The sequence below is a fragment of the Tursiops truncatus genome, chromosome X, assembly GCF_011762595.2.
Source record: "Tursiops truncatus isolate mTurTru1 chromosome X, mTurTru1.mat.Y, whole genome shotgun sequence".
Classification (NCBI taxonomy): domain Eukaryota; kingdom Metazoa; phylum Chordata; class Mammalia; order Artiodactyla; family Delphinidae; genus Tursiops; species Tursiops truncatus.
This window is the reverse complement of record NC_047055.1, coordinates 128437679-128464059: the sequence shown is the minus strand read 5'-3', so window position 1 is coordinate 128464059 and position 26381 is coordinate 128437679. Positions and strand designations below refer to the sequence as shown.

The 26381-nt window shown below is 56.9% G+C and overlaps 1 protein-coding gene across 1 annotated transcript; it reads left to right on the top strand.

The window, feature by feature from the left end:
* Positions 1-15578: 15578 nt before the first annotated feature.
* On the top strand, positions 15579-25945 carry LOC101333861 (short stature homeobox protein). Its single transcript, XM_033849896.2, has 5 exons — positions 15579-15915; positions 19387-19595; positions 23451-23508; positions 23609-23697; positions 25189-25945. Exons 1-5 carry the CDS (start codon positions 15642-15644, stop codon positions 25432-25434), a joined length of 876 nt encoding a protein of 291 aa, XP_033705787.1. The 5' UTR covers positions 15579-15641; the 3' UTR covers positions 25435-25945.
* Positions 25946-26381: the final 436 nt, after the last annotated feature.

The following is a 26381-nucleotide window of genomic DNA, read 5'->3' as shown; positions in this document are numbered from 1 at the left end:
CAAATGGATTTTAAATGTTACACATGTTCCCAGCGCTGAAAGGAGCTGGGCATGGAACCGAGGGGGATAAAAAATGACAAATTAACGACCTGTTCTATTTTTGCCTCATTTACAGTGTTTTCTCCCAGAAGGTTGTGGGCTGGTTAGATTGCACTAGTGTTTTAAATGTCAGCTGCGTCTAGAGGCTCTGCCAGGGGGGTCAACACAGTGTCTGCTGCTGGAGCTCGAGGCGGGGTCTTTGCATGTTTTCAGGGGGACCTTTGCCCTCCGTGCTGGGGAATTCTCTGAAAACAGCCGGTTGGGTGGACACACCCAGAAGGGCAGCTGTGGACCAGTTACGTCGGCCTGGCCCCGGGGGCCCCTCCTTAATGGATAAAACGGCCTTGTCCATAGCTCGCCCCTCCCCGCATCCAGGACCGAAGAGCCACCTTCAGAGTAAAGCATGCATCTATCTGACGGGAGTTAGTTTGGGTGCTCATGTGTGCACAGATTTTCAAATCCACAAAGGAAGCCTGTTTCCCAAATACTCATACACGTTTTTATCTACCACTTTCAAAAGTCAGGCGTGCAAGCATGCTTTAAAAACGAGCACGGTTAACCTTATTTCAAGCTCGTGCACCTCACTTAGATGACAATCTCTCTTCTTTGAGTTCACATCTACTTTGAACAGCCCTCAAGATGGGCTGGATGTTCTTTTCCTGACGGCATCCTTGTTTTCTCCGGGAGACACGCCACCACTGTCAGTCTGGATGAATTAAGTATAAACCCCTCAGTGTTTATAAACTCTGGGGCTGCTCCTTGCTTCCGCTGGGACGCACAGTATGTCCCTTTGAAAAGAATTTTCAAACACGCGCTCGAAGTGTCACGATCCTTTCTGATTTCACTCATTATGAGTTTTAATATTTTTCTCTTAAGGGGAAAGGTGTAGAAGATTCCAGTGTGTACCGTGTACAGAATATTCACGCCGCTTCAAGAGCTAGAAAAGCAAACCCTCGGAGAAGCTGTGAGCAGCTCAGGACTGAGGGAGACCGTCCGGCAATGCCCAAGTGAAGTATCTTTACGGACACCTCCATAGTCAGGATGCCCTAAGAGAACTGTCCTCTGGGCTGAAGTATATTATGCACTGTGACTGTGGCTCTGTATGGGTCCTGGGACGGCTGAGGGTTGTGTCCGGCTTTGGGAAAATACCCTCAGAAGTTTCTTTCGGGTGACTCTTTTCCCGGTGGCCGCCCCCTTGTCAGGCGTCCGAAAAGCCAGACGGCGTTGGTGACCTGGGTAGTTCGATTGCTGTCCGAGGGCAACCATCCACACCCCACACAGTTCAGGAGTCCCTTATCTCCAGAGTGGATGATGCCCCGGAGGGCGAACATTTATGTCATGAAGGCGTCACCGGTTTCTTCACCCTGAACTGTCACTTAGGATGTTGCCAAGGTGCCTGGGAATCAGGTCCGTTGGAAGCACGTCTGCCAAAGACTCATGAAATGAAGAGAGAAAATTAGAGCAATTATCCATCTTAACGAGACCCCATCACTTGTGTTGTCATTCACGAAGTACAAAATATGCAGCCTGGATTTTCTGCCTGTGGCATTTTCTTAAACAGAATTTCACAGCCAAACAAAAATAGATCCCAATGAAAAGGTTGTTTGGGAAGTTTTCAGTGTGGGAGGCTTCAGAAAAGAGGTGGAGGGAGAAGATGGGCGTCGCTTCAACTGTCTCTGTGCTCCCTTGTTTTCCCAGCCCCGTCAGAAGCAGTTTATCTGTGGAAAGCTGTGCTTCTTGCAGAGGGCCAGTGGGGACTGCCCTGCGTGGCCTCAGCCACACGCGTCTGCACACCACCCAGGAGAATCCTGGGCTTGGAGAGTATTCAGGGAAACACAGGGTTGTTTTCTGACAAGCAGAAGGTCGTACCTTCAACAGACACACACAACTCAGTGCTCTTCCGTGGTGCCTGCTCTGATGTGGGCCTCCCATAGCATTTTTCTTATTTCCACACCCACTCTCACCCCTCCGCACCACCCCCACCACCCCCACCCCACCCCCCCGGTCGGCAGGTTGGCAGCAGGTACGCCCCGGAGCCACGGAGGAAGGGAGAAGGCCGATCTGTATTCCAAGCTGGTCCTGTCTCTCCTGGGTGTGTCTCTCTAACTCAAGGTACTAAGCTAGCATGAGCTTCATGTTTCTCTTCTGTAAAGTGAGAATAATGATACGTACCCTCTGAGGTTGTTCTGAGGAACTGAGCTAATGTACAAAAAGCTCCAAGGAGAGTGCCCGAGAGGCAGGAAGTGCTCAAGAAAGTATTGATACTGTTACTTCTGATTCTAGCGATGAGCCTGCCTTGTGCCTGGGGGCAGGCTGTGTGCAAGAATGACTCTGGATGGGGGCGGTGGGGGCAGATGAGCCCCTCCCAGGGGACATGTAGTGACATCTGGAGACTTTGTTGGTTGTCACTACTGTGGGGAGAGCTCCTGGCACCTGGTGGGTGGAGACCAGGGAAGCTGCTCCACAGCCCGCAGTGCCCAGGACGCCCCGCATCAGAGGGTGATCCAGCCCCAGATGCCGGTAGTGCTGAGGTTGAGAAACCCTGACCCAGCACAAGAGACTCTGTCTAGTTATCTAGCTATCTGTCTATCAGCTATCTGTCTCTCTACCTATCATTTCTCCATCCCTCTGTCACAGTCATCTATCATCTATCTCTCTCTCTACCTATCATTTATCCATCCCTCTATCACAGTCATCTATCAGCTATCTATCTCTCTACCTATCACTTATCCATCCCTCTATCACATTCATCTATCATCTATCTAAGTCAACTTGGGCTCTGCTTTAACAAACAGACGTTTACGTCTCACAGTCCTTGAGGCTGGAAGCCTAAGATCACAGTGTGGGCAGATTACCTCCTGACGAAGCTCTCTTCCTGGCTTACAGAATGCAGCCTTCTCACTGTGTCCTCACATTGTGGAGGCCCCCCACCCTCATGACCTCATCTAAACCTGATTATCTCCTAAAAGCCACACCTCCTAGTACTATGACCCTGAGGCTTAGGGCTACAACATGTGAATTTGTTTGGAGGGGGAAATAATTCAGTGCATATCTTGTTTTATCTATCTGTCTATCTGTCGATCTATCTGTCTGCCTATCTATCTAATCTTCATGAATCCATCTGCCTGCTTACCCATCCATCAGTCTGTCCATTTTTTATCTATCTATTTTTCTATTTCTGCAAGTGGTCCAGAACCAGGGGTGATTCTGCCCATCCTCAGGGGACAATTGACAGTGTCTGGAGACATTTTCGGTTGTCCCAATTAAAGAGAGGGAATGGATGCTCCAGACACCTGGGGGACGGAGACCAGGGAAGCTGCAAACATCCCATGAGGCGCAGGACGCCCCCTTCCCTCCAGAGTCATGTGACCTTGAATGTCAGTAGCGCAGAGGTGGAGAAACTCCATTGAGCCTAGTGATGGCTTTAGTTGAAACACTGAAAGCTTAAGCAGGACCGCTATTGTGCCGTGGTTCTTTGTCAGGAAAGGGCCCCCTGACCGAAGGCTGGTGTGGAAGAAAGAAGTCCAGGTGGAATTTCACTCAGCAAGGAATGTGGCTGTTGGGAGTGCCCAGGGGGTGTGTCTTGTCCCTGTGGGACGGGGCTTGTCGAAGATCCTGGAAGGTTTCACCTCAATTAAAAACAAAAGCCGTTGGAAGGAATTTGGAAATGGCTCAGGAAAAGCACAGGAGGGTCTTCCAGAACATGGTGAGATTTGATTTGGGGGGATGGTTATGTGAACGCAGTAAATCGAAAGAGGTCCCCGAAACTCAGAGGTTCTCAAATGCCCCTGATTCACCAGGAAACCTGAGACCCTATTGTCCCTCAGCTGCTGCAGCCACTCTGCTGATCACAGATTAGGACCTTCAGGGTGATTTGCTGGTGGACTTAAAAATAGGAAGCGGCTCAGCTCCCGTCCTGTGCGTCCAAAGCACCTGCTGCTTGCAGCACGCGCCTCTTTTGACTTAACTGCATCATTGGTCAAGGGGCAAACAGCAGGATGGCTGGGAAGACACAGTAGTCCAAAGCAAGGGTAAGGAGCCTTTTGTGAATACAGAGTTATGATTCACAAAGTGTAGTTTTGAGAGTCACTTAAAACTTTCCCAAGGAGGCACTGATTGCTGTTCCCTGCGTCTTGCCTTTGTCACGCAGACCCCCAGCCCTGCAGCCATTTCCACCTCGTGTAATCTCAAGTTCTGCTGAGTCGTGGAGTTTGCCACACACCAGAAACACTGACCTTCACTTCCCTTGTCCACAGTTAGGGCTGTGTGCTCACCACCAGCTTCTCTCAAATCATGACCCTGCCAAGGTCACATGTGGCCTCGGGGCCAGCCTTCCCTTCTCCGAATAAGGAAAGAAAAATCATTCCTGTCTCTCTTGTCTAAAGTACAGGCAATGGGCACCACTTTTCTTCTTGCAGGATTTGGTATTTAATTTGCATGGAGAGAGAACGCTTTTGAGCTAAGGGACTTCTGCCTGCATCCGGGGCAGATGAGTTTGCAGTGGGTGTCAGAAGGGGATTTTCAGAATAGTTTGGGGAATTCTCTGGCGGTCCAGTGGTTAGGACTCCACGCTTTCACTGCTGAGGGCTCAGGTTCAATCCCTGGTTGGGGAACAAATATCCCACAAGCCGTAAGGCCTAAATAAATAAATAAATAAAATAGTCTTTTGGTGTTTGGGACACAGGAAAAGATAAATATGGAACTGGTAAAAGGTCTTCAAAGTGTTGGGTATGGGAGGGGAAAAAAGAGTTGGGAAGATGTGTGGCTAAAACCTATTTCTCCCACATGCCTCTACAAACTTCTCTAAAGCTTGCAGAATAAATTCTGGGCATGTAAGAAGGATTGGACCCATTTTCCCACATCTACTTAGATATTCATATATTTTCCCTACTTTTTTTTTTTTTTCCTATTAACATGTGGATTGCATTGGTTGACTTTCCAATATCAATCCAACCTTGCATTTCTGGGATAAACCACTTTTGTTCATGGTGTGTTATCCCTTTGGTGTGTATACTTTTGAATTTGATTTGCTAATATTCTGTTAAGGATTTCTACGTGTTTATGGCTGATATTGGTCTGTAACTCTGTTCCCTTGTAACACCTCTGTCTGGTTTTGGATTCAGAGATGAGTTAGGAATTTTCCTGCCTGCATTATCACTGGAAGAGTTTGTGACGGTGATTTATTTTCCCACGTGTGGTAGAATTCACAAGTCAGTCTGCTCCTGGAGATTTCTTGGGGGCCACACTGTTCATTACAACCCTGACGTCTTTGCGATGGGTATACAGGACTATTCACATTTTCTATTTTTTCTTGTGTTAGCTTTGGTAATTTACATCTTTCAATGAATGTATTTCACGTTAGTGATTGAGTTCATTAGCACCAACTTGTTGATAGTGTTCCCTTGTGATCCTTTTAACATTGCTCTGGAACATTCCTCCTTCCTGACACAGTTTCTTCCAGAACGTTCCTCTCCGTTTCTCTCCCACCTCAAAGGCTACCCCCTCTTGGTTTCCTTTGCTTTGCTACATCCTGACCCTCTTCCCAACCTGTGGTTAGAGAGACTCAGGGTCAGGTAATGGACCTCTCCTCTCCTCTACACACATCTGTGCCTCAGGTGACCTCACCCAGTCCACTGGTTTCCTCCTCCACATGCATCCAGTATCTGTAGCTGTGCTCTTCCCAAGCTCAGACTCACCAGGCCACCGGACTACTCAACATCTCAGAGGTCCAGTGGGTGTCACAGACTAAACAAGCCCACAACAGGCAACTCAGCTGAGTCCAAAACACTCGCCTTACAAGACCTTTGTCAGCCCACCCCCTGGGACTCTCTCCCTTGACCATTCTGCTCATCTCTCCTGCTATTTCTCAGCGCGACAGATGTATGTCCTGTCTTTGGCCTCGTGTTATGTGCTTGGAAAGCCCTCTTCCCACATGGTATCATCACCTGCTCCCTCTCGCCTTCTACGTTCTGCTCCAAAAGTCACCTTCCCTAGCCCCCTTTCTAAACATCTCCCCAAGCCCATCACTCTCTGATTCTCTGCACCTGAAATTACACCCAATTTCTAAATTCACGTATCTGTTTATTGTCTGTGTCCCCCAACAAACTGTGAGCTCCGTGAGAACAGGGAAGGTTCCTAGTGGACCTCTGTGTCCCTGGCACCTGGCCCTTGTCCTGTGCTTGCATGAGTGTATGTGTGAGTTTCCTATTCCTGCTGTAATGGATAATCACAAACTCAATGCCTTGAAACAGCACTCATTTATTAACTGTCTTGGGTCTGAAGTCCAGGGACAATGCGGGTGGCTGAGCTGTGCCTTCTGCTCAGGTCATCCCAAGTCCAAAATCAAGGTGTCCACCATGATGGGCTCTAATCAGGGGCTCTGGGGGAGTGTTTACTTCCAAGCTCGTTCAGGCTGTTGGCCATGGTTAGTTCCTTGGGGTTGTAGGACTGACATCTCCTCCTGGCTGGTTATCGGCCAGGGCTGGTTTTGCTCATAGGGACCACCCACATTCTTTGTCCCACATTCCATGAGGCCCTTCCAGCAACATGCTTGGAATCTCTCTGTCTCCTACTGCTTCATCTCTCTGACCCCAGCTGGAGCAATTTTCTGCTTTTTCTGATTAGACAGAGCCCGCCTGGATACTCTAGGACCATCTCCCAATGTGGAGGCTGGTAACCTTAATCACACCTGCGAACTCTTTTTGCCACATAAGGAGACATAGTCACGGGTTCCAGAGGTGAGGGTGTGGATGTCTTTGCAGGCCCTCAGCTCTGCCACCACTGTGCTCAGAAAGTACTGGTTGACAATTCAAAGAAGCCATTAAAAAGCGTTGTTTCTTTGAAGGCTTGGTCCTGTGGACAGCCCTGAGGCCACCTGAGGGTAGGGGCCAGTTGGAAGCTGCCTTCTCCTCTCTCCAGATGGGTTTCTACCCCAGCCTGTGGGGAATCTGATTATTTCAACCCACATGAGCCCAGTTGGAGAGCAAGATGTCTTATGGGTGCCAATCTGAACAGAGTAGCAATGAGCAGATGGAAGAGGAAGTATTGTCAAAATAAAGGATTCTCCATCCAGACCCCCATGTTGCTGCTGCAGGAAGAGCCTGCCGTGGGTCCACGCGGGCAGCCCTGGAACTCCCCCAGAGGGCGGGGACAGCCCTGGCCTCTGGACGCCCTCCTGTCTTTCACCGGCTGTGCTTGTAGCCTTGGGGGTGCTCTATCTCCCCCTCTTCTTCGGACCTGTGCACACAAATGACGACCCCTCCGTGTCAGGAAGACAGAATCCAGGTGCTGTTGCCGGCAGGAGGAACCGCAGAGGATCCCATCCAGCCCGGTTGTGCCCTGAAGCCACGGGGACCCACAGGTCTGGACACGTGCCCCAAACCACCCCCATGTCTGCTCTGCCCTGGGGAGTCCCTCTTCATTCCCAAACCTGAAAGCTGCCTTTCTGGTCCTCACACAGGGCCCAGACCTCTTGGGAGGCACAGAGCATTTCAGAATGTGAGCAGGTGGAGGGTTTTCCCAGACCAGATTCCTCCAGCCCATCTGAAATCTCCTTCTCTCCCACCGTCAGCGTGAGGGCTAGAGGGAGCAGAGACCCGGGCCGCACAGGCCAGCTCCAGGGCCATGTCAGTGGTGCAGGAGTCAGAGACCGGGCACAGAGGGGGACACAGGAGTGAATACATGAATGAACGAATGAATGAACGAACCCAGGGCAGGCCCTTGCCTTCAAGAGAGGGAAAACCCAGCTCTCCACACACCACCCTATGCCTTCCTGGCTGGGAGGAGCCCGGTGGGGGGCCAGTTAAGGGTACAGCAGCCCCTCCACCCAGCCTCCAGGCTCCCCAGCTTGTTGGCTGGTGCCCAGGCCTGCAAGGCGTCTTTTTCTGCCCAGGGAGCCAGTCCCGTGTCTGTCCTGATCCCGGCCAGGATAACGACCCCCGCCTCCCCGCCTCCGCCCCGTGGACCCCTCCCCGGCGGGCTCCGGCTCCCTTCCCCCCACCTCGGCCCCCCTCCCCCATGCACAGACAGCGCTGGAGGGGAGGAGCGGGGGGTTGGTGCTGAGCGCCGAGGTGGGCTCCTGGCTGGGGTCCAGCGGGTCGAGCTCAGCCCTCTAGCCCCGAGCTTCGCCTCAGGCCAGGAGGCTGAGTTGCGGTGGAAAGGCCGGCGGCAGCGACACGGGCAGCCTCTCTCCCCGCTCGTCCCGGGGCCCCTTCCCCACCTTCTGGCCCCGGCCTGCGCCTCTGCTCCCCAATTAGCCGAGCCGCGCCCGGACCCGCAAGCCCCCCAGATCTCTGACCCTCCCACTCCTGGCTTTGCCCCATTCCCTGCTCTCCCCTCGCCTTCCCCCGCGATGGCTGGCAGGTTCCCCAGTCGGTGCAGGGCAAGGGCACGCCCCTGGCCTCCCAGAGGCAACCCTGGGCGGTCAGCGCAGACTCCTCATTAGTGGGGTAGCACGAGGGGGGCCCTGGAGAGAGGCAGCACAAGTCCCCTCCTCAACAAGGCCCTGACGAGTGATAGGAATCACCCGTCTGGGATGGGCGACGCTTGCGGGGGTGACCCACAACCTGGAGAGCCAGCCCAGTTGTCTGACAGTGAACTGGGCGGGAGCAAGCTGGGTGACCCCGGTTGGCTGCAATTCTGGGGTGTCAGGGAGGCTTGGGGACCCCAGGGTCCCCATGCGGGACCTTGCATGATAAGTACTGTTGGGCCCAAGCCGTCTTGGGGGGACTCCAGTGCCCAGGTGCTCACGGGCCTATGAGTTGTCCTTCCGGAAGGGGCCGTCGGCACAGAACGTCGGCCTGCTTCCCCAGGGGATGTTTGGTTCCAAGGCAGCCTCAGGACGCAGAAGACGGGGAGGAGGGGGCGTGTCTTCTGCACAGATTGGCCACTTAATTAATGCCTGCCTGCTAGAGGGTGAAAGTTCCTTCCCTGGATTATGTTTCTAAAGACGTGGTATCTGGAAGTCGATGGCGCGTGGGGAGCACCCGAGGCTGCCCGAGTTTCGGTCCCACCAGCGTAACCGTTAGCTTTCCTTGGGGGTGGGGGGAGATCGCAGTTTGTTGAACCCCTTGCAAACTCTGCGCAGGTGGTCGCGAGGTCCTGGAGCCCCGCGCGGCCTTTTCTGCCGGCACTGACGGTACAGATCGTTGCGTCACGTTCGCGGGCGCCTGGGGACGCTGGCCGGAGCCTGAGCCGGGAAGGAAGGCAGCGCACGGGCAACGGTCCAGCACGGCCCGCGGGGACAGCGCCCTGTGTGCGTCGCTTGCGCCCCGGGGGGCTGGGACCCACTGTCCCAGCGACGCCCGGTGGGTGCAGGACGCTTTCCTCCAGCTTCCGGCCGGGGGGCCCAGGTCTTCCGAAGCAGAGTCTCCTCTCGCAGGCTGTGGGCGTGGGACGTGTTCCTTCCTTTTGTCTGCATTTTGAAAATGGAGAGAGAAAGCCCTAGGTTCTGAGCCAGTTTTGGAGCGAGCTGTTTCCAAAGCTCTCGGCGCCCCGTGCGTAACGGGGAGAAGCCAATCCGGGGTGAGGGGGCGCCGGCAGGAAGGAGATAGGACTGGCTCTTTCCGTGTCCTTGTGCTGAGGCCCGGTGCCAGAACCGAGAACGAAACCCAGAATCCACCCCTGAGCTGGCTCCTCGGAACATTAATTACCGCAGAAACGGCTCCCAGCGAGCGCGCAATGTATTCTTCGCGAAGGAGAGCCGCCCATTGTTTGTTTCGCGGTGGTCTCCAGAAAACAAAACAAAACAAAAACGGCCCTCTTTAGAGGTCCTCTGTGGTAAACTGCTTTGCTCCCCGAAAAAAATAATGTTTTTCTTCAATAAAACGTAAAGTAACGGCCCTGTGATTAAATCTGAAAGGAAAGAGTTTTAATGTCCACCATATGTTGCAAAGTACAGGGCAAGGAAAAGAGAGAGAAATTCCACAGAAAGCAAACAGCACTTCCTACTACGAAATGTATTGTTAAAATTGCATTTTTGCATTGAGGGTTATTTTAGAACACCCTCCCCGACCCCGGCGCCCGAGCTGGGATTTGTAGCAAAAGTGAGGCTAAATGAAAAGAAACAAAAAACCAAAAACCTGCATCTTGGGGGTGGGTCCTTGCAGCACAGCGGAGGCCCACCCTCCAAAGAGGAGACAGAACCTATCCCGCCCCGTCTCGCCCTTTATTAATCGTATAGATGTGTCGAATTTGTCGACAGGATCAATCTTATCCATTCAAGAGCTGGATTAACAGAGCCCCAGCGTGATGAAAATCTATTAGCCTCACACTGGAAGCACTGATGTTTGCGTAAATCAATAAACAGCGTAGGAGGGAATACAAAGGCAGGTTTCTAAATTTCAAAGGGGGAGGGGGAGAAAGGAGCCCGTCCAAGAAAAGTGTTAAGACCTCTGTAAAATCCTGCCCTTCTGATCGATACTCATAAATACTTAATGTGTAGGGAGGGGGTGCTTGCTCTTACAAAGGCTCGCTCTTGCGCGAGAACCATCAACCCTCCCTCCGTTATTATTATTAACAGACATCGTCTCCGGAATTAGGTGCTGAGAAAGTAGGCCAGATGGAAGGGGCATTCCTTGGAACTTCTTCCTCTGTTTCATGGGAAGCCAGGAGGACCCTGGGGGTGGGCAGTGGGGAAAACGGAGTGGGGCGGTGACTCCCAACCTCCCAGAAGGGCTGGACACCCCAGACGGTCGCCAAAGCCACTCTGCTCTTCAGAAGCTCAGGGCATGAGATTTGATTTAACGTAAATCGGCTTGGATCAGAGGAGCATCGTTTTACTGGGCTAAACGTGAAAACTCAGAGCCCTACCTTTTAAGCATTAAATAAACCAAATATTAAATATTGGAATGTTCATTACCGCCTGACCCTTGGCCGTGTAAATACCAGGAAAGGGAGGCCATTAGCAGCAGCTGTAGTTCATTAAAATTTACCCAATTCACATACATACATACAGAACGTCAGATTATTTTATAAAATCGAACACCACCGGTGTCCATTTCCTCATGCTGTCTGCAGTTTGCCCCCGGAGTCGGTCCCGCACTAAGCTGCTCGGGACCGCGGTTGTGGGAGTGGGAGGCGGTCGGATGTGTCCGCAACCTCTTCTTCTCTCAGGTTTCGTGAGGGCTCCGGGCTGGACGGCAGTGCCTGGACATCCAAGTTTAACTAGTGTGCCTTCCAGATGGAGGTCCCAGAGTGGACAGCACTGCTAAGAAGTCTCCTGGCTCCTGTCTGCAGGTGGGAAAGCACAGAGAAGGGCACAAAACCCCATCACCCCTCCCACCCTACCCCCACCTCCTCACCCTGCCTGCTCTAATGGTCCCAAGCCAGCAGAACACACCACGGGTGGCCGGTTCTAGCCCTCTCTGCCACTGGGGACCAGCGCGTCTGAGCTTTCCAGCTCAGCCTGGGACCAGACAGGAAGCTGCGAGCCTGCAGGGCTGGCCAGAGAGACTCTAGTTGGGGTAAACTCAGGCGAGTAAGGGGTGCAGAATGTCCGGCTCTGGACGCGGCCAGTCTGGCCTCGGCCTGGGTGAAGGTGGTCGGAGTTCAGGAAACCAAATCTGGAACGAGAGGACCCACGCTCCCGGGAGAGCAGCTTGCCAAAGAGGAGGGCGTCAGCGTTGGGGCAGCTCTGGCCTCCTGGGGTGGACCCCACCCACCCCGCCGGCGGGCTGGCTGTGAACCATCCTCCTGGTGGGGTACTCACTCATTTCCCCCACGCCATCAACTGGGGGCCTGGCTGGAACCCGCCAGGTCCATGGACACGTGGGCCAACCCAGACACCAGGGTACCTCCAAGCTGCAGGAACCACCAGTTGTGTTAGAAAGAGCCTCCAACCTCCTTCGCCTTGACAGAGACCCTTCCCTCCTCCCGAGCACAGGGTGTCCTGGCATTTCTATCTCGTTTAATTGCATTTTGTCTACGTGTCTCTTCCCAGGTGGATCATAAACCTGATGGTGCGGGCGCGCGTAGGAGCGAGTCAGGCATTCAGGACTCAGGCGGCTCCCGTCCGCTCCGGTTTCTGGGCAGCGGGGTGCGAGGTGACGCCCGGCCGCCGCCGTGGATCAGTGACCCAGGCGAGCTCCAGGGTGTGTGCAGAGCTTCTGGTGAAATCCACGTTGGAACTTCCGTGTTCTTCCAGAAACCAGGTCCCCCTGTTTTGCACCCCAGCCCAGTCCAGGACTTCTTTCTTTTCTGTTGATGTTTTTTTGGTTTGGTTTGGTTCAGTTTCGTTCTAAAGGAAGGAGCTATGCTTTTGTTTCTGTCCACAAACTTTCATGACGCCGCTGCCTCTTTCGGAGTTGGCAGAATGCATTTGGGATGTTAAAGCATCTATGTTCTCCCAAGACAAGCTGAGATTTTAAGAAGTTTTCCTCACCTCTCATCTTGGGGTGAGGGATCCTCTCTGGGGGAAGCAGCTACAGAAACTCACAACAAGAGCCCCTTATTCCTGGGAGAGTCTGAGCTCTGCGTCCCCCGCCCCTCGCCTGCCTTCAGCCCAGCGGAAATGTAAATGTACCATTTCATAACTGTACCCACCCTGCGGCCTTGGGCACCGGCTTGGATTAGCGAGAATATGTGGTTGAAAATGTCCTCACCCAGGCTAAAATATGAGCAATAACGGCTGATGCGGGGCGTTGCTGCCTCTGGTTTAAAGGAGAGAAGGTCAAGGAGCCTTGAGGGCCCCTGGCTGGGGGGCCGGGAGTTGGGGGTGTCCGGGGGATCTCCGCTCCACCGTCCCCCAAAGTTAGAGGAAGAGGCCATCACTTTGCACATCGAGAGAAAGTGTGATTTTGTAAAAAGGGGATTCCTTCCTGACCAACAACTCTTAGAAGAGGCACGGCCCCATTCCTCTTAGGATGAGTTATTTCGAAACCATTCGTCTGCACTGGGAATCAAAGATGGGGCTGCTGTGGATGGGGGTGGCTTTAATTCTCTCTCAGGCTTGAGGGTTTCGAACATCCAGGGTCCCCAGCTGGTGTCCCTTGGGGAGATCCCTGGAGGCCGCAAAACCCTGGCCCAATGTTGTCTCCTGGATATAGGGCCCAAGGCGGGTAGCCCTGCTTGGGCGCCTGGGGCCTCTCACCCCCGTTCCCTGAGAAGGAACCTCAGGCCATGTAAGGGCCAGGCCCTATGTGACCCCTCCCCCAGGGAAGGCTGGGTCGCTGAGACTGTAGGGGAGGACCAGGGAGGGCTGGGCAGGCTGCAGGTCGGGGGTTCACCACTAGGTCCCTGGGGACTTGGCCTCTTCACCTGAAGCTGGAGGAGTGGCAAGATGGGAGGAGGTGAGGAGAGGAAAAGTTACCCTACCTCTGAGGACCGCGGAAAGCTGCTCTGGCCCAGAGCCCTCTCCCCCCAGATCTGTGCGAATGCCCCCTTCCCTCTCCCGCCCCTCCTGTGATCTACTGTTTTTGCAAAGAGAAGGTTCACTTGTGGGCGGCGGGGGAGGGGTGGTCCCTAGACTAGGTAGGGCTGGAAGATGCGCCCCAAGGAGTGAATGACGGCGTGGGGGGCCCTGGCAAGGACTATGAGCTCCTGGGCCGCCCCTCGCCCCGCGCCCCGCGCGCCCTGCGCTACCCGGCTACGGGAGCGGCCCTCGGCGTTTCCCCCGCAGACCCGCAAGGCGGCTGCATGCATAATACATGAGGGGCTATTTGTAATTCTGTGTGATATCTGCGCGCCTTCGCTTTGATTAGAGGGCCGCGGTGACAAAGACCTGTTTGGCAAGTTGCGAGCGCGTCTTCGCCTTTCGCTTTTGAAGTCCGGGGGAGGCAGCGGCCCCCAAATCCCCCAGCTCCGTCCGCTGTATGCGGGGCAGAGCAGCCGGGGCCGCGCGGAGAAGCACGGGCGCAGCGCTCCCGGAGGATGGATGGAGGGCGGCGAGGAGAAGAGCAAACACCGGGAGAGAGAAGGAGGGAGCAAGGGAAGAGAAGGAAGGAAGGAAGGAAGGAAGGAGAGGGAGGGAGAAAGGAAGGGGGGAAGGAAGAGCTGGTCTGTTTCCACTCCCGTCCCCCCTCTTCCACCGCCTCTCTGGCTTCACACCCCCTCCCCCCGGATCAAGGCACCCCCGTGTGAACCCGACCCTGGCCCCGGGGATTCGGGAGAAATCGTTCACGTTCCTTCCCGCTGAAGGAAACTACTGGCCGGCTCCGGACGCTGGACCGAACACTGGGAACCGCCGAGCGTGGCCCCGATCCTGGGTTCTGACTAACCGGCGCTTCGGAGGAGGAACTGACTTCAGAAAACGCAAAACGACTCCTCCAAAACCCCTAACACTCCCCTCCACCCCCGCACCCCTTGCCGAAAGCCTTGTCCCAACTCCAGCGGGGCGGGGGCAGCAGGTGGAAGGGGAGACGAGGGGGAGGTTGCAGAAAAAAAGAGGGGAGAACAGAAAAGTCACTTTATTTGCAGACGGCATTTTGCAGATAAGAGGACTTCTTCAGCTGCCGGGATTGCCGAATGAATTTCGTATTGCAGGTGAGAAAAAGTGGCTCCTTTTAGGTACATTATAAAGTTCCGAAGGAGTCAGGATCTGCTCAGGAGCACTGTGGCACAACCAAAAATACATATACCCCCCCCCCCCCAATAAATCTCCCAGACACCGGGCTGACAGCACGGCTCTAAGGAAGGCTGCGTCGGTCCGGCCGGACGGGATCTGACGCGCGCCCCACGGACCGCTCTGTACGAACCAGTTCTCCCAGAGACCCTCCGCCTTCTCCGCGTCTGGACCAGCGCGCTCCGGGCGCTCGTGGCCCGCAGCGTCCGTGTCCCCGGCCCCTCCGAGGTCTGCGAGCGGCTTTGCACCAACGCCGCCGAGGCGCGGGCGCCCACGTTCGGCTAGACCTGGACCCTTTCTCTCAGTTTCGGGGTCCTAGAGCAGTTCCCCCCAGCACGCCGCGCGCACCCGCTCCACCCGCTGGCTCCGCGGGCCTCGCCGGCGGGTCCAGCCGGCAGTCCCAGCGCATCTCCAACTTGGGACTCATTCCCGTCTGTGATGGCGCGTCCCCGCCGCCCGGGTCCCCTCGCTGGAGTCCCGCACGACCACGCCCGGACACGTCCTGCGACGATACCGTTCGAGGCGCGAGGCTGCGCTCCTCCCGGGGCCGGCAGGCAAGGACGTCCTCACAAGCCCTAAACTCCTCCTCGAGGTTCGTTTCCGCCAGCCACGGAGAGAATGCGGATACCTGTTCGGGGAACTGGCGCCTGCGCCCGTTCGCGCGCGCGCGCGCTCTCTCTCGCTCTCGCTCTCTCTGCCTTCAAAAACTTGATCTTTACCTCTCCACACCAAGGTGCACAGACGCCAAACAGTGATGAAATGAAAAGAAAGCCAATTGCCGGACTGGAGGTGGGGGAGAGACAGCGTCTCTGCGTGCGCCCGCCGCCGAGCCGGGAGCTGTAATTGCTGCAGACAGGGAGCGTTGGGGGTTGGGCGGACGTAGCCGTGTATAAATAGTGAGATCGCAAATTGAAAGGCATAAATAACAGCAGGAGAGGTCCACCCTCACACGGACAGTCGTGTCCGCGCGGGAGGCGTGCGGACCACAGCCCGGCTCCCAGCCAGCCCCGCCGAACCCCGCGGACCCCCGCAGCCCCCGGCCACCATGGAGGAGCTCACGGCTTTTGTATCCAAATCTTTTGACCAGAAGAGCAAAGAGAGCAGCGGCGGCGGCGGCGGCGGAGGCAAGAAGGATTCGATCACTTACAGGGAAGTTTTGGAGAGCGGACTAGCGCGCTCCCGGGAGCTGGGGGTCTCGGAATCCAGCCTCCAGGACATAACGGAGGGCAGCGGCCACTGTCCGGTGCATCTCTTTAAGGACCACGTGGACAACGACAAGGACAAACTGAAAGAGTTCGGTTCGGGGAGGGCTGCCGAAGGTAAGCTCTCCGGACGCCGGCTCCGGGCCCCTCCCGGGGACGGCGTCTCCTCGCCGCCCAGCCTGGCCGCCTGCCCCTCGCTCCGCGCGCGCAGAGGCCCCGGGGGCCGCGGTTCGCTCTCCGCTCGACCCCAAACGCTGAATGTACAGCCACGGCTCGGACGCAAAGGCCCCGGCAATCCATCGCCAGTCTTTTTCGTAAGAAAGAAACCAAACGGGGGAGGGGAGGATTCGGCTGGAGAAGCGAGGAAGCAGGGAAGGAGAGAGGCAGAGGCACCGAGGATGGGCAGCGGCCGGGGCCGCGCGCTGACGGAGGATCGCTTCCCTGGGCGTTGGCACTGGGCTCCACAGCGGGAACTTTCCCGCGTTGGGGGGGAATCGGGTGCATGGGCTTGTAAACCCAGGTCGGCTGGAGGGCTACCGGCCGCTTGCCTGTCTGCCTAACGGTCTGTCTCACGTCCGCCTCCACGCCCGCAGAGAGATCCACACGCCTCTCTCCAAGCGCCTTCCCGAGCTCGAAATGGGCCGCGTTGAGGGCTGCGCTGGCCGGCAGTCGGGGAGGCCACGCGCTCCGTCGCCTCTTCGCCCTCTTGCGCCCCTCCGCGTGGTTTCCTCTCAGGGAAAACTTTCCCCTTGAACCTTGGGGCTGGATCTCGGCTGACGCGGGCCTGTACATTAAAACCAGCCGCGTGCCCGCCGGTGGTCAGTGTCTACAAGGGGCAGAAGGGCCCGGGGAGGCTCGTGGCCCCGCGCACGCGGCCGCCCTACCCCAGACTGTCAGGGCGGAGCTGGCCCTGCTGCAGGCCGGCTGCGTCCTGGGCCTCCTTCCCGCTGCTTTCCCCCGAAATCTCCGCGGCGTTTTGCGCTGTAGTTGAACGCGGGGGGTGGGAAAAAACATGTTTACAAGGGTTCTCCCAGCTGGACAGCGGTGGTCCCAACCCGGGGGACTCTCCGTACAAACAGGGCAACCAGCAGCTGTAAATCAGAGGAATAAAATTGGCTCTATTTCTCAGGGGGCAGCATTTGAAAGTATATGAAGGTCTATTTCTCACTACAAAGAGAGGAAACACAGAAGCTTGCCATGTGGCTCCTGGGTCCTGTTTCATTCTCTGTACGTGTTGAGAGAGGTCACGGCCGCAGAGTGGGGACCCCATGTCTCCTGCTCTTGTGGCCCTTGCACTTTGGTGGCAGAGTCCAGGTGTGCTGGCCTTGGAGCCCAGTGGATGACCCAGACAGCTTTCGGAGACCTTGACCTTGTGGAAGCAGAAAGCTGGCAGAGGCTTAGGAGTAAGCCCCTGGCTTCTGAGAGCCCAGGCAGCCTGAGCCTGGCCTGCCGTATCTCGGGGCTCACCCCTTGGCGAGGCGTCACGCACCCGGCTTTATGGTTCCTACAAAGAGAGTTTGCTCTGATGGAGACACGGCTGTCTGTCGGCTGTGCACTTGTCAGAGCTGACATTTAATTTACAGCACCCGGCGGGCGGCTGACCTCCCGGGCTCCTGACGGATTCCCCCATCCGCCTTAGAGGCTGAGTCCCCTCTTCTGTCTGTTTCCTCTCACCCTGGACAGCCAAGGCAGGGGGACCCTGCAAAAAGGCCCGTGTAAGGAGAGCAGAGTACAATCGAGGCCTTTTTCGAAGGAGAGAGGAAAATAAGACAGGGCTAGCAGTACAGGCAGCAGGAAGGGGTTAGGAAAACCCCAGCTGCACCTTCTCCCTTCTGCCTGGGTGTGCAGACCTCTGGCAGGGCTGAGCCCCAGGCCGAATCTGCAGAACGGGAGCAAAATGGAGAGGAGGGAGCTGCTTGGGCTTGGGAGAAACCCAGAGGTCTTGGGCGCCTGAGCAGCGGACCCCGCTGAGCCAGGCACGGCAGCCTGTGGGTTCTGCACAGCCTGCCGCGGGTTCTGGAGGACTTTGAAGGCCAGCGCGTCATCTGGGGTCAATCCCTGGGGTTCCGACGTTAAGAGACCTGAAGGAGGAAGCGGCGTTGGGGCCGCCTCCGGGAAAGGATTTCCCGTTGGGGAGAAATAAGGTGTTCTTGGAAATGCATCCCTTTCAGGAGGTGAGGGAGGCTTTAAGCCCCGAGGTGGGATTGAGTGTCCAGGGCTCAGAAGCCGTGAGGAGAGGCTTTCGGACAGACTCAGGACTTGGGTTCTGGTGTCCAGCTCAGGGACCCCGGTGGGGGTGGGGGGGCGTGTGTGGGAACTGGGTGCCCGGATTTTTCCCTGGCCCCGCAGAGGATCTGGGTGTTCACCCTTTGCAAGTTTCTGGGCTTACTGCTAAGAGGCTTCTCAGAACGGGTGTAACCCCAGACTCCTTGGATAGAGCATCCTGAAAGCCGCCCTCTTCTCCTTGACACAGAGGGGACATCTAATGAGGGCATGGGGGTCCTCTTTGCCTGCAGCCAGCAGGTCCTATGATCGGAGAAAAAGCACAAGAAAACGCAAGGGGAGCTGAAATGCAGCTTCCACCAACTGTGCGACCGGGGGCCAACTTTTATTTTAAATCCCTGAGCTTGGTGAGGGGCTGCATTTCCTAGCGGTGGGAAGGAGAGGTGTCTGGGTTAGAATCTCCTAAATCCTGAGCTGTCTGCCTGATACCCTGCCCGCTCCCCCAGCAAATATAGCTGCTCTCATAATGTTTGGACCTAAGAAAGTGTCACTCTTGGCGTCCTGATGGGGAGTGAGAATGTGTGTCCAAGAGACCGAGGGACAAAACCGGAAGTCAAGGGACCACGCTCTCGGGTGCAACCCAAGCACCTCAGGGTGCCCGCCTTAAGATACGGCTGCGCTTCTTGGTCAGAAGCAGGTGAGCTCGGGCGAGCGCCCGCCTCCACGGCGTCCTGAGGGAGGCTCTGGCCCGGCTGGCGGCTGGCACGGCCCCTGTCCTGCTGCGCTGCAGGCGGGAGCGGCGGCTCTCGGGGGGCCTGGACCCCAGCCTGGCCTGGGCTCTCCCTGCGCTCTTTGCGGGCGCCCCGCCCGGGACCCGACACTTGGGCGATTCTGCCTAAGCTTCTTTGACTTAATATTTAACACTCCACTCCCATTCAGAAAAAAAGAAAAGGAAGGGAGAGAAGGTTAGGCTATGCCGATATGTCAACAGAGGCGAAGAGGATAATTGAGGAAACTATTCAGAGATTAGGCCAAGAAACACCGCGGCGCCGGGGCTCGAGTTGTTACAAAACAGCGCGTCCTGCCCTGGAGTTTGCTTTATCGACTTGACGCCGCTTTGCGTCAGGGCGCGTTTGCCACCGAGGTCCCTGCACCGCGAGCACACACAGGCTTTCAGCACGTCGCGCCCAAGCGTCCCCGCGCGGGGCCTCTCCCTGGCGCGCAGGATCCGCAGGCCGGGCCGTGGCGTGGGGGGGGGGGGGGTGGTTGGCTGGGCGGGAGCCGGCGGAGGGGCTCGTGGCGGCCCGGGCCGGGGACGCGGGGCCGGGGGGTGGGCTCAGCGCTGTGCCCTCGGCCCGCCCGTAGGTATTTACGATTGCAAGGAGAAGCGCGAGGACGTGAAGTCGGAGGACGAGGACGGGCAGACGAAGCTGAAGCAGCGGCGCAGCCGCACCAACTTCACGCTGGAGCAGCTCAACGAGCTGGAGCGACTCTTCGACGAGACTCACTACCCCGACGCCTTCATGCGGGAGGAGCTCAGCCAGCGCCTGGGGCTCTCCGAGGCGCGCGTGCAGGTGAGAGCGAGGGCCCGGCCCCGACGCCCGCTCTTCGGGCGGCCGGAACGCGCCACCTCGGCCGGGGCGCCGGGCCCTTCCAGGAGCGCGGGGACCCCGTAGGGGGGGTGCTGGAGCCGGGCTTTGGGAGGCGCCCCGGGGCCTCGCGGGTCAGGTCTCCTGCGCCCTGCCTGGCTGGCTCGCCCTGCACCTCCAGCTCATCAGGAATGTTGTTCTCTTCCCACTGGTTCGCCTCTCCTCCCCCCGCCCGCCCCCCCCGCTCCGCCGTCGCCGCCAAAGTCTTACCCGCTCCTCTGCAGCCCGCTCGCTCCACTGCAGGGAACAGAGAGATGGGAAGAAGAGGCGGGTGGACGTCTTGAGGATTGCGGGTCCTGCCCGCGCGGTGTCGGATTAACCCGGGCGCGGGGCAGGGGGGGCGCGGGGGCGGGGACCGGACGCATGAAGTCGTGATGCCTCATCTGGCGAGCCGCCGTCTAAGGGGGCCCTGTGTGTTCGTCGCACGTGCGCGCGGGGGGGTGGTGGCGGGGGGGAGACGCTCCCGGTTCGTTTTTCTCGGGCTTTGTAAACGTTTGCGTGAAATGCATTCATTTATTTATTGGGGGGTGAAGAGCAAAGATTCTCTTCCAAATCGCCTCGTCCGGGTACCGCAGACTCGCCCCCCCCCCGCGCCCCCCGTCCCCGCCACCGGAAGGTCGGACCTGGATGTTCTGCTGGGCTTTCCATCGGCTTTGACGGTTCTGGGCAGGACAGCAGCGCCGGGGAGAGAAGGAAAAGGGGGCAGGGTCCCTGGGCTCTGGGGACTGGTTATTTAAATAAATGGAATTAATACTGCCAACGAGGGGAGGGAACCATGTAAAGCCAGGGCTTTGAAAGAACGGGTTTCTTATTGGTATAGGGTCAGCATTACAAACACAACTTCACCCGGATTGTATTGAAGAAACGAAAACACAGAAAGCGTTTATAGAGTGTTTCACAAAAATCTTTAATTTGTAAAAAAAAAAAAAATGGGTGTTTGCACCCTCATGCCTTCCATCTTTCCCCGTCGGTGCGGTGAAAGGGGCTGCTTAAGGTGAAATGCAACAGTCCCCGAGTCTGTCCAGATTTCCGTGCAGCTGCAGGGGTTCCCAGGGCCATTCTGCATTGCTGGGACCACGGGCAGAGTAGCTCTGGGGACCCTCTCCCCAGACGAATCCTTCCGGGCATCTGTGGCCTCAGCAAGTGGGGGGGGAGGGCGGGGGAGACTGGCCACCTTTCTCTGGAAAGATGGATGGGGCTGCACCATATAAATTAATGAAAAGATTAAACTTTTGCTGAAGGGGACATCAACTTTTATGTCATTTCACAGCCTTTCTGCCTGAGATCTGTAATATCTCCCAGGCCTTGATGTACTGTTTCTATAAAAATAAATTACTTGTAATTTAATTCCACACTATTTCTTTCAGTAGTCTATTACTGAATAGCGCCTTAGCAGGAGAGAACGAGTTGGGAGAAAATTGGTTCTTGGGTGGCTGCAGATCTTGAGAAAAGCCCTAAAATAAAGGGGGGGGGAGGGTGGTAGTAGAAAACGAAAGCCTATTGATCCAAAGGTGAATTAAAATTTAACGATTGTAAATAATAATAAAAATAAACATGGGAAGAGAAAAAAGAAATAATTTCCTTTTGGCCACAGGGAAAAGAATCGTATAATAAAGAGAAGGCAGAAAGTGCTCATAAAAACCAATTAGTTAAAACACGTACCCCGCTGTGCAGAAGTGGGGGTTGCTGGGGAGACACCAAAAGGAAGAGACGAAAATGCACGATATTTTAATCCTGTCTGTGACCTGTTTGGTAATCCTTTTCGGTACAGCCTGTCCTGTGTTGTTAGAGGATAGAGTTTCAATTTAGAGTGGAAATTTGCTGTAAATAAATTGAGGGTCCTTTGGAAGTTGGTGCTTATTAACCTTTTATTTTTAGTGTTGTACTGGAAACTCACATCACCCAGCTGTCAGGGTTATAATCGAAAGTTATGAGACCACAGTGAGGAGTGGTGGTAATTTAATTACAACAAATATCTTTGGGTTTATGGCGCAGAGCTAAATTAAATGTCATTATTCACTGTCTGTAATGGAAATCAAAAGGAAATCAGATTACAGCATTTGTGAGAGAAATCAGTGACTGGTTCTTAATGAAGAAATAACTGTCTAAACCACTGTACTGCGCTTTACTTAGCATATTCAGGACTAATTGGAATTGATCGTGAATCACGCCAAGACTGATTTATTATCGCCAAACGCGCAGCTAATTCATCACTTTTATTCTCCATAATCTTTTTTTTTTCTTTCCCCCGCTGATGGGAAAGTGAGCTTGCTTTCTAGATTTAAATAGGATTCTGTTTTTGCAAAATGCCCTTCCAGGGGGAGCGGAGTTTGCGCGTCTGGCTCCGCTCTCCTGAGGACGGGTATGGGACCCCAAGGAGAAAGAGGCACCGAGGAAGGGTCCGAAAGGGAAAGGAGTCTCGTCCCAGCCGGATGGGGTGGGGGGGAGAGTTGCGGCGGGATGTGGGAGCAGGAAAGTGAGTGCAGGCTTTGGAAATGGAGTAAAGACGTGTGAATCTCAGCATTTCTGTTTTGGAAATACTTTCCGGGGAACAACACCAAAGTTTGCCAGCTTCCCTAGAGCCTGGCTGGGTGAGGTTTCCAACGTCGTGGAAAGCCAATTCCAACAGGCGGGCCCATGGCTCAGCCTTGGATAGAAAACTGCCCTGAAGAGGCTGAGATGGAAAAGTTCAGCTTTTCCTCGACTCCCGGGTGCTTGCAACCTCCGCGGGAGCTGAGGTTTCCGGGCAGCGTGGGAGCAGGGAGTGTCCCCAGGCCCTGGGGTTGGAACAACGCAGGGTCCCTGAGCTACCAGGCGTAGTGTAGTGTGGCCGAGGGGAAGGCTTTCTTTGTGCTAATTATCCTGCACCGTCAGTGACCGCCATTGTGGCAATAGGGTGAGTGAGTGTGAAGGGAAAGTTTTGGAGAAAGCCAGGTAGGAAAAATTAAGTGCCTAAGAACACAGAGGGAGGGGACTCCAGATTCCATGAGTGACAGACCAAGGGCCAGGACCAGGGCTGTTTGGAGGAGGGGGGAGGATGAGAATGGGGAGCGCGGGAGGGCGCATTTCGGGGATGCCAGGCCTTGAAGCTAGCCAGGCCGGGCGGGTGCCAACACCTTTCGCTCGCTGCCTCACCTCTGGATAGGGCGCCGCAAGAATCAGATGTCCTTAGAGATGCCGAGTGCCTGCAGTGCAGAGCCTGCACTTTTGGGGTGCATCCGGTTTTTAGAGATCAAGGACGTTCATGACTCTGTAATATTAACTGGGATCCCCCAGGCTTCCAAGGAGGGCATGGAGGTCGTGCAAGTTTCTGGACTCAGGGTGTCTGAGCGTGATTGGGGAGGGGGCTGGATTTGGAGATGTGTATCCACCTGTGCGCCCCCCCACATTCCTGGTGGGTGGGTGGGTGCTAAGGTGGAACGTCGGGGTGGAAGGTCAGGTTGGACCGGTGCGTGGCAGGGTGGAGGGGGGAATGTCCACACAGAACGATGGAAAGTTCTCCACGCCATCCGAGGACCCACTTCCTCACTTCCAATGTTTGGATGCTGAAACTCTGGTCTCACTTAGGTGGGGACTGTTCCCAGCTCCAGGTAGCCAGTTACGCGGTGCTGGGGTGGGAGGGGGCGGGGACGAAGGTCGGAGGGGCGGCAGGCAGCCTTCTGGGGACAGGAACCCCAAGCGCCTTGCGCGCCGTCCGGCGTGTCGGGAAAGAAAGCCTCGCTGACGCTCGCCAAGGCCTGGCCGGCTCACGGGGGTGCACGTCTGTCCGCTCATTCCCAGGTTTGGTTCCAGAACCGGAGAGCCAAGTGCCGCAAGCAAGAGAACCAGATGCATAAAGGTGGGTGCGAGGGGCCGGGCGTGGAGGCAGGGGCGGTGGGGAGACCCGCCAGGCGCTGGGAGCAGCGGGCGGGGTTCACGCCTCCTGTGTTTCCTCGCAGGCGTTATTCTGGGTACCGCCAGTCACCTGGACGCCTGCAGGGTGGCACCCTACGTGAACATGGGCGCCCTGAGGATGCCTTTCCAACAGGTAGCTCGTTTTTTGGTTGTTGTTGTTGTTTTTCTTCCTTCCTTTCGAACAGAACAGTCCCGGCGCCGCCCCGGCGCCTCCTACCCCCGCTGAAGCAAAGAGGCCGCTTTCACAAGGGGGACATTTATAAACCCATTGGCACGTATTAACACCACGCTGAAAATCTCCAAGAGTTACCTTTGGGAGGGCTAGGACAGAAACCCCAGCACAGTTTCACAAAACTCGGAGGGAAAATATCCCCACCCACCGGGAACAACCCACTCGCTCACCGCCTGGCGGGAGGGAGGGGTTTACCACCGCTAAGGCCTGAGGACCCGTGTCAACACCCAACCCCCGGCTTTAGCTTGCCCAGGGCGTCGCTGGGGGTGTCAGTGCCCCTCCTGGACCTGGGCCTCCATGCCCCCTCCCCTCCCCCGCGCACCTCACAGTGGGGGGCGTCCCGCCCAGCTCCTAGCAGAGCAGGGAGGGTCCAGGGCGCTGGGTGCGCTGCGCGGAGGAGGGGGCGGCCAGGGGGTCGGAAGACCGCCTCGTGGAGACGGGGTGCCCCAAAGTCCTCGCCCCTGCTCTGGACCAGCGTCGGGTGGGAGGAGGGAGCCGCGGGGCTAGAGCGCAACGCCCACTCGCCTGCAGGGCTGGGCTGTGGACCCCAGCATGGGGGGTAGGCGTGCCCGCGCTGGTGGGTTGGCTGTGCCCTGGCCAGAGCGAAGGCGTGGCCTCCTCTTTCAGCACTTTTGCTCCTAGGGGCAGAGGCCTGGGTTTGTAGCTGGACCCGGGTTTGCTGAGGGGCACGAGGTCCAGTGGGCCTGGCCCGGCCCGGAGGGTCGGCTACGGATGACAACATGGAGATGGGGTGAGGGTGGGGTGTTGGCCACGCGCCCTCAAAGTCACGGCGCCCAAGGCTGGGAGGGCGTCCAGGGCTGCCGTGCGCAGGGCAGAGGTCCGAGCCCTGTTCCCTTGGACCCGCACCTCCGCGGCTGGGCCCATCTTCCACCCCTCAGCACCCCTTCCCCAGGGCGGGGTGGCCCCTCAGCATCACAGGAACAGCTGCCCCGACGACGTGGGGTCAGCCATTGGGTCCTGGTGAAATTAGGCGGTTGGAGCCTGCAGAGTTGGCTGTGCTTCTGGAAGATTCGGGGACTCCGGGTCCCTGGGAAGGCGGCGGGGGGGAAGCCAGAGCCGAAGACCGGACCCTGAGTCGGGGATGCGTCAAAGAATCAGCCGGGGGTCTGGAGAGGAGGAGGTACCAGCTGTAGACGCTCGGATGCTACAGCATCGGGGATCTGTGCCGACTCCCCGGCTCTGGTCCTGTCCAAAGCGGCCAGTGACCCGGTCGTGGCACCGGGTGTCCCGAGGACAGTGGGTGGTGGTCCCTGGGGCGGGGGAAGGGGCGATGGCTCCCTGGGAGAGGAGACGCTCTCGGGGGGGGGGGTCCTCGAGGGGGGAAAGCCCCCTAGAAGTCGCGTCCTCACCGTGCGGGTTCTGCCTTCGCAGGTCCAGGCACAGCTGCAGCTGGAAGGTGTGGCGCACGCCCACCCGCACCTGCACCCCCACCTGGCGGCGCACGCGCCCTACCTGATGTTCCCGCCGCCGCCCTTCGGGCTGCCCATCGCATCCCTGGCCGACTCGGCCTCGGCCGCCGCCGTCGTGGCCGCCGCCGCCAAGAGCAACAGCAAAAACTCCAGTATCGCCGACCTGCGGCTGAAGGCGCGCAAGCACGCCGAGGCCTTGGGCCTCTGACCCGCCGCCAGGCCCCGCGCCTGCCCCGGACCCACGCCCGCCCTGGCCCCGCCACCCCGTCCGCGCTGCGTCCTGCACTCGACCCCTCCGCGCCCCCCGACGGCCGCGCGGACACCCCGGAGCGAGGGCGCAGCGCCTTCCCCGCCTGGGGCAGCCCCGGGGCCCCTGGCAGGCCTCGGGAGGGGGCATCCCAGGACCGCAAGACCCCGCCAAAGCCTCGCAGAGACTGTGCGGAAGAGAGAGGAGGTGACCGTCAGACCACCCAGGTCAGCCCTCGACCACGCCGTCTGTGCGTCCTGGGACCCCGGGGCCACGTGGAGCCCTGTGGCGCTGCGTCCTTCTCTGCTGCCGGAGTTCCCACCCTGTGCATGCGGCCTCCTACACGCCTTTCCAAGATCTGAAGAGTCTGTTACACAGAAAGATCTGGGGCTGGTCTCCGCTGAAGTTGCCAGTGCTTGGATGCCAACAATTTTATTCACTGCCGTGAACTCAATTTCATCCGAGGAGCTGCAGGACCCGTGTGGATTTCAATATGGACTTTTGCATCTGAGGCAGGGACCCGTGCTCTGTGAGCGCGCCCGCCCCCCTCCCCTCCGCCTGAAAGGTAGCAATAACGAAACTCGCGGAGGTGGTGGTGGTCGTGGGGACCTCAGTGTTTCACGTTGTGACCTTGCTGACTCCCCATCTTCATGCACACGTTTGGCCCCAGAGCACCAGGTTCAGGACTCCTTGTGCCGTAGGACAGGCAGCTTTAGAGCTTTTCCCGTTTTCGATTCCCGAATGGACATTTGTGGCTGTTTCCCAGAATTCAGATGCAAAGGACTTGCACTGGGGACACAGGGCACGTGGTTTGAAGGTATAATACTGATGCAGCATCCACGCTAGTGACATGCAATTAAGTGCAGTAAAGTGCAATATTGTAAATATTATAGATTTAAAAAACTTAG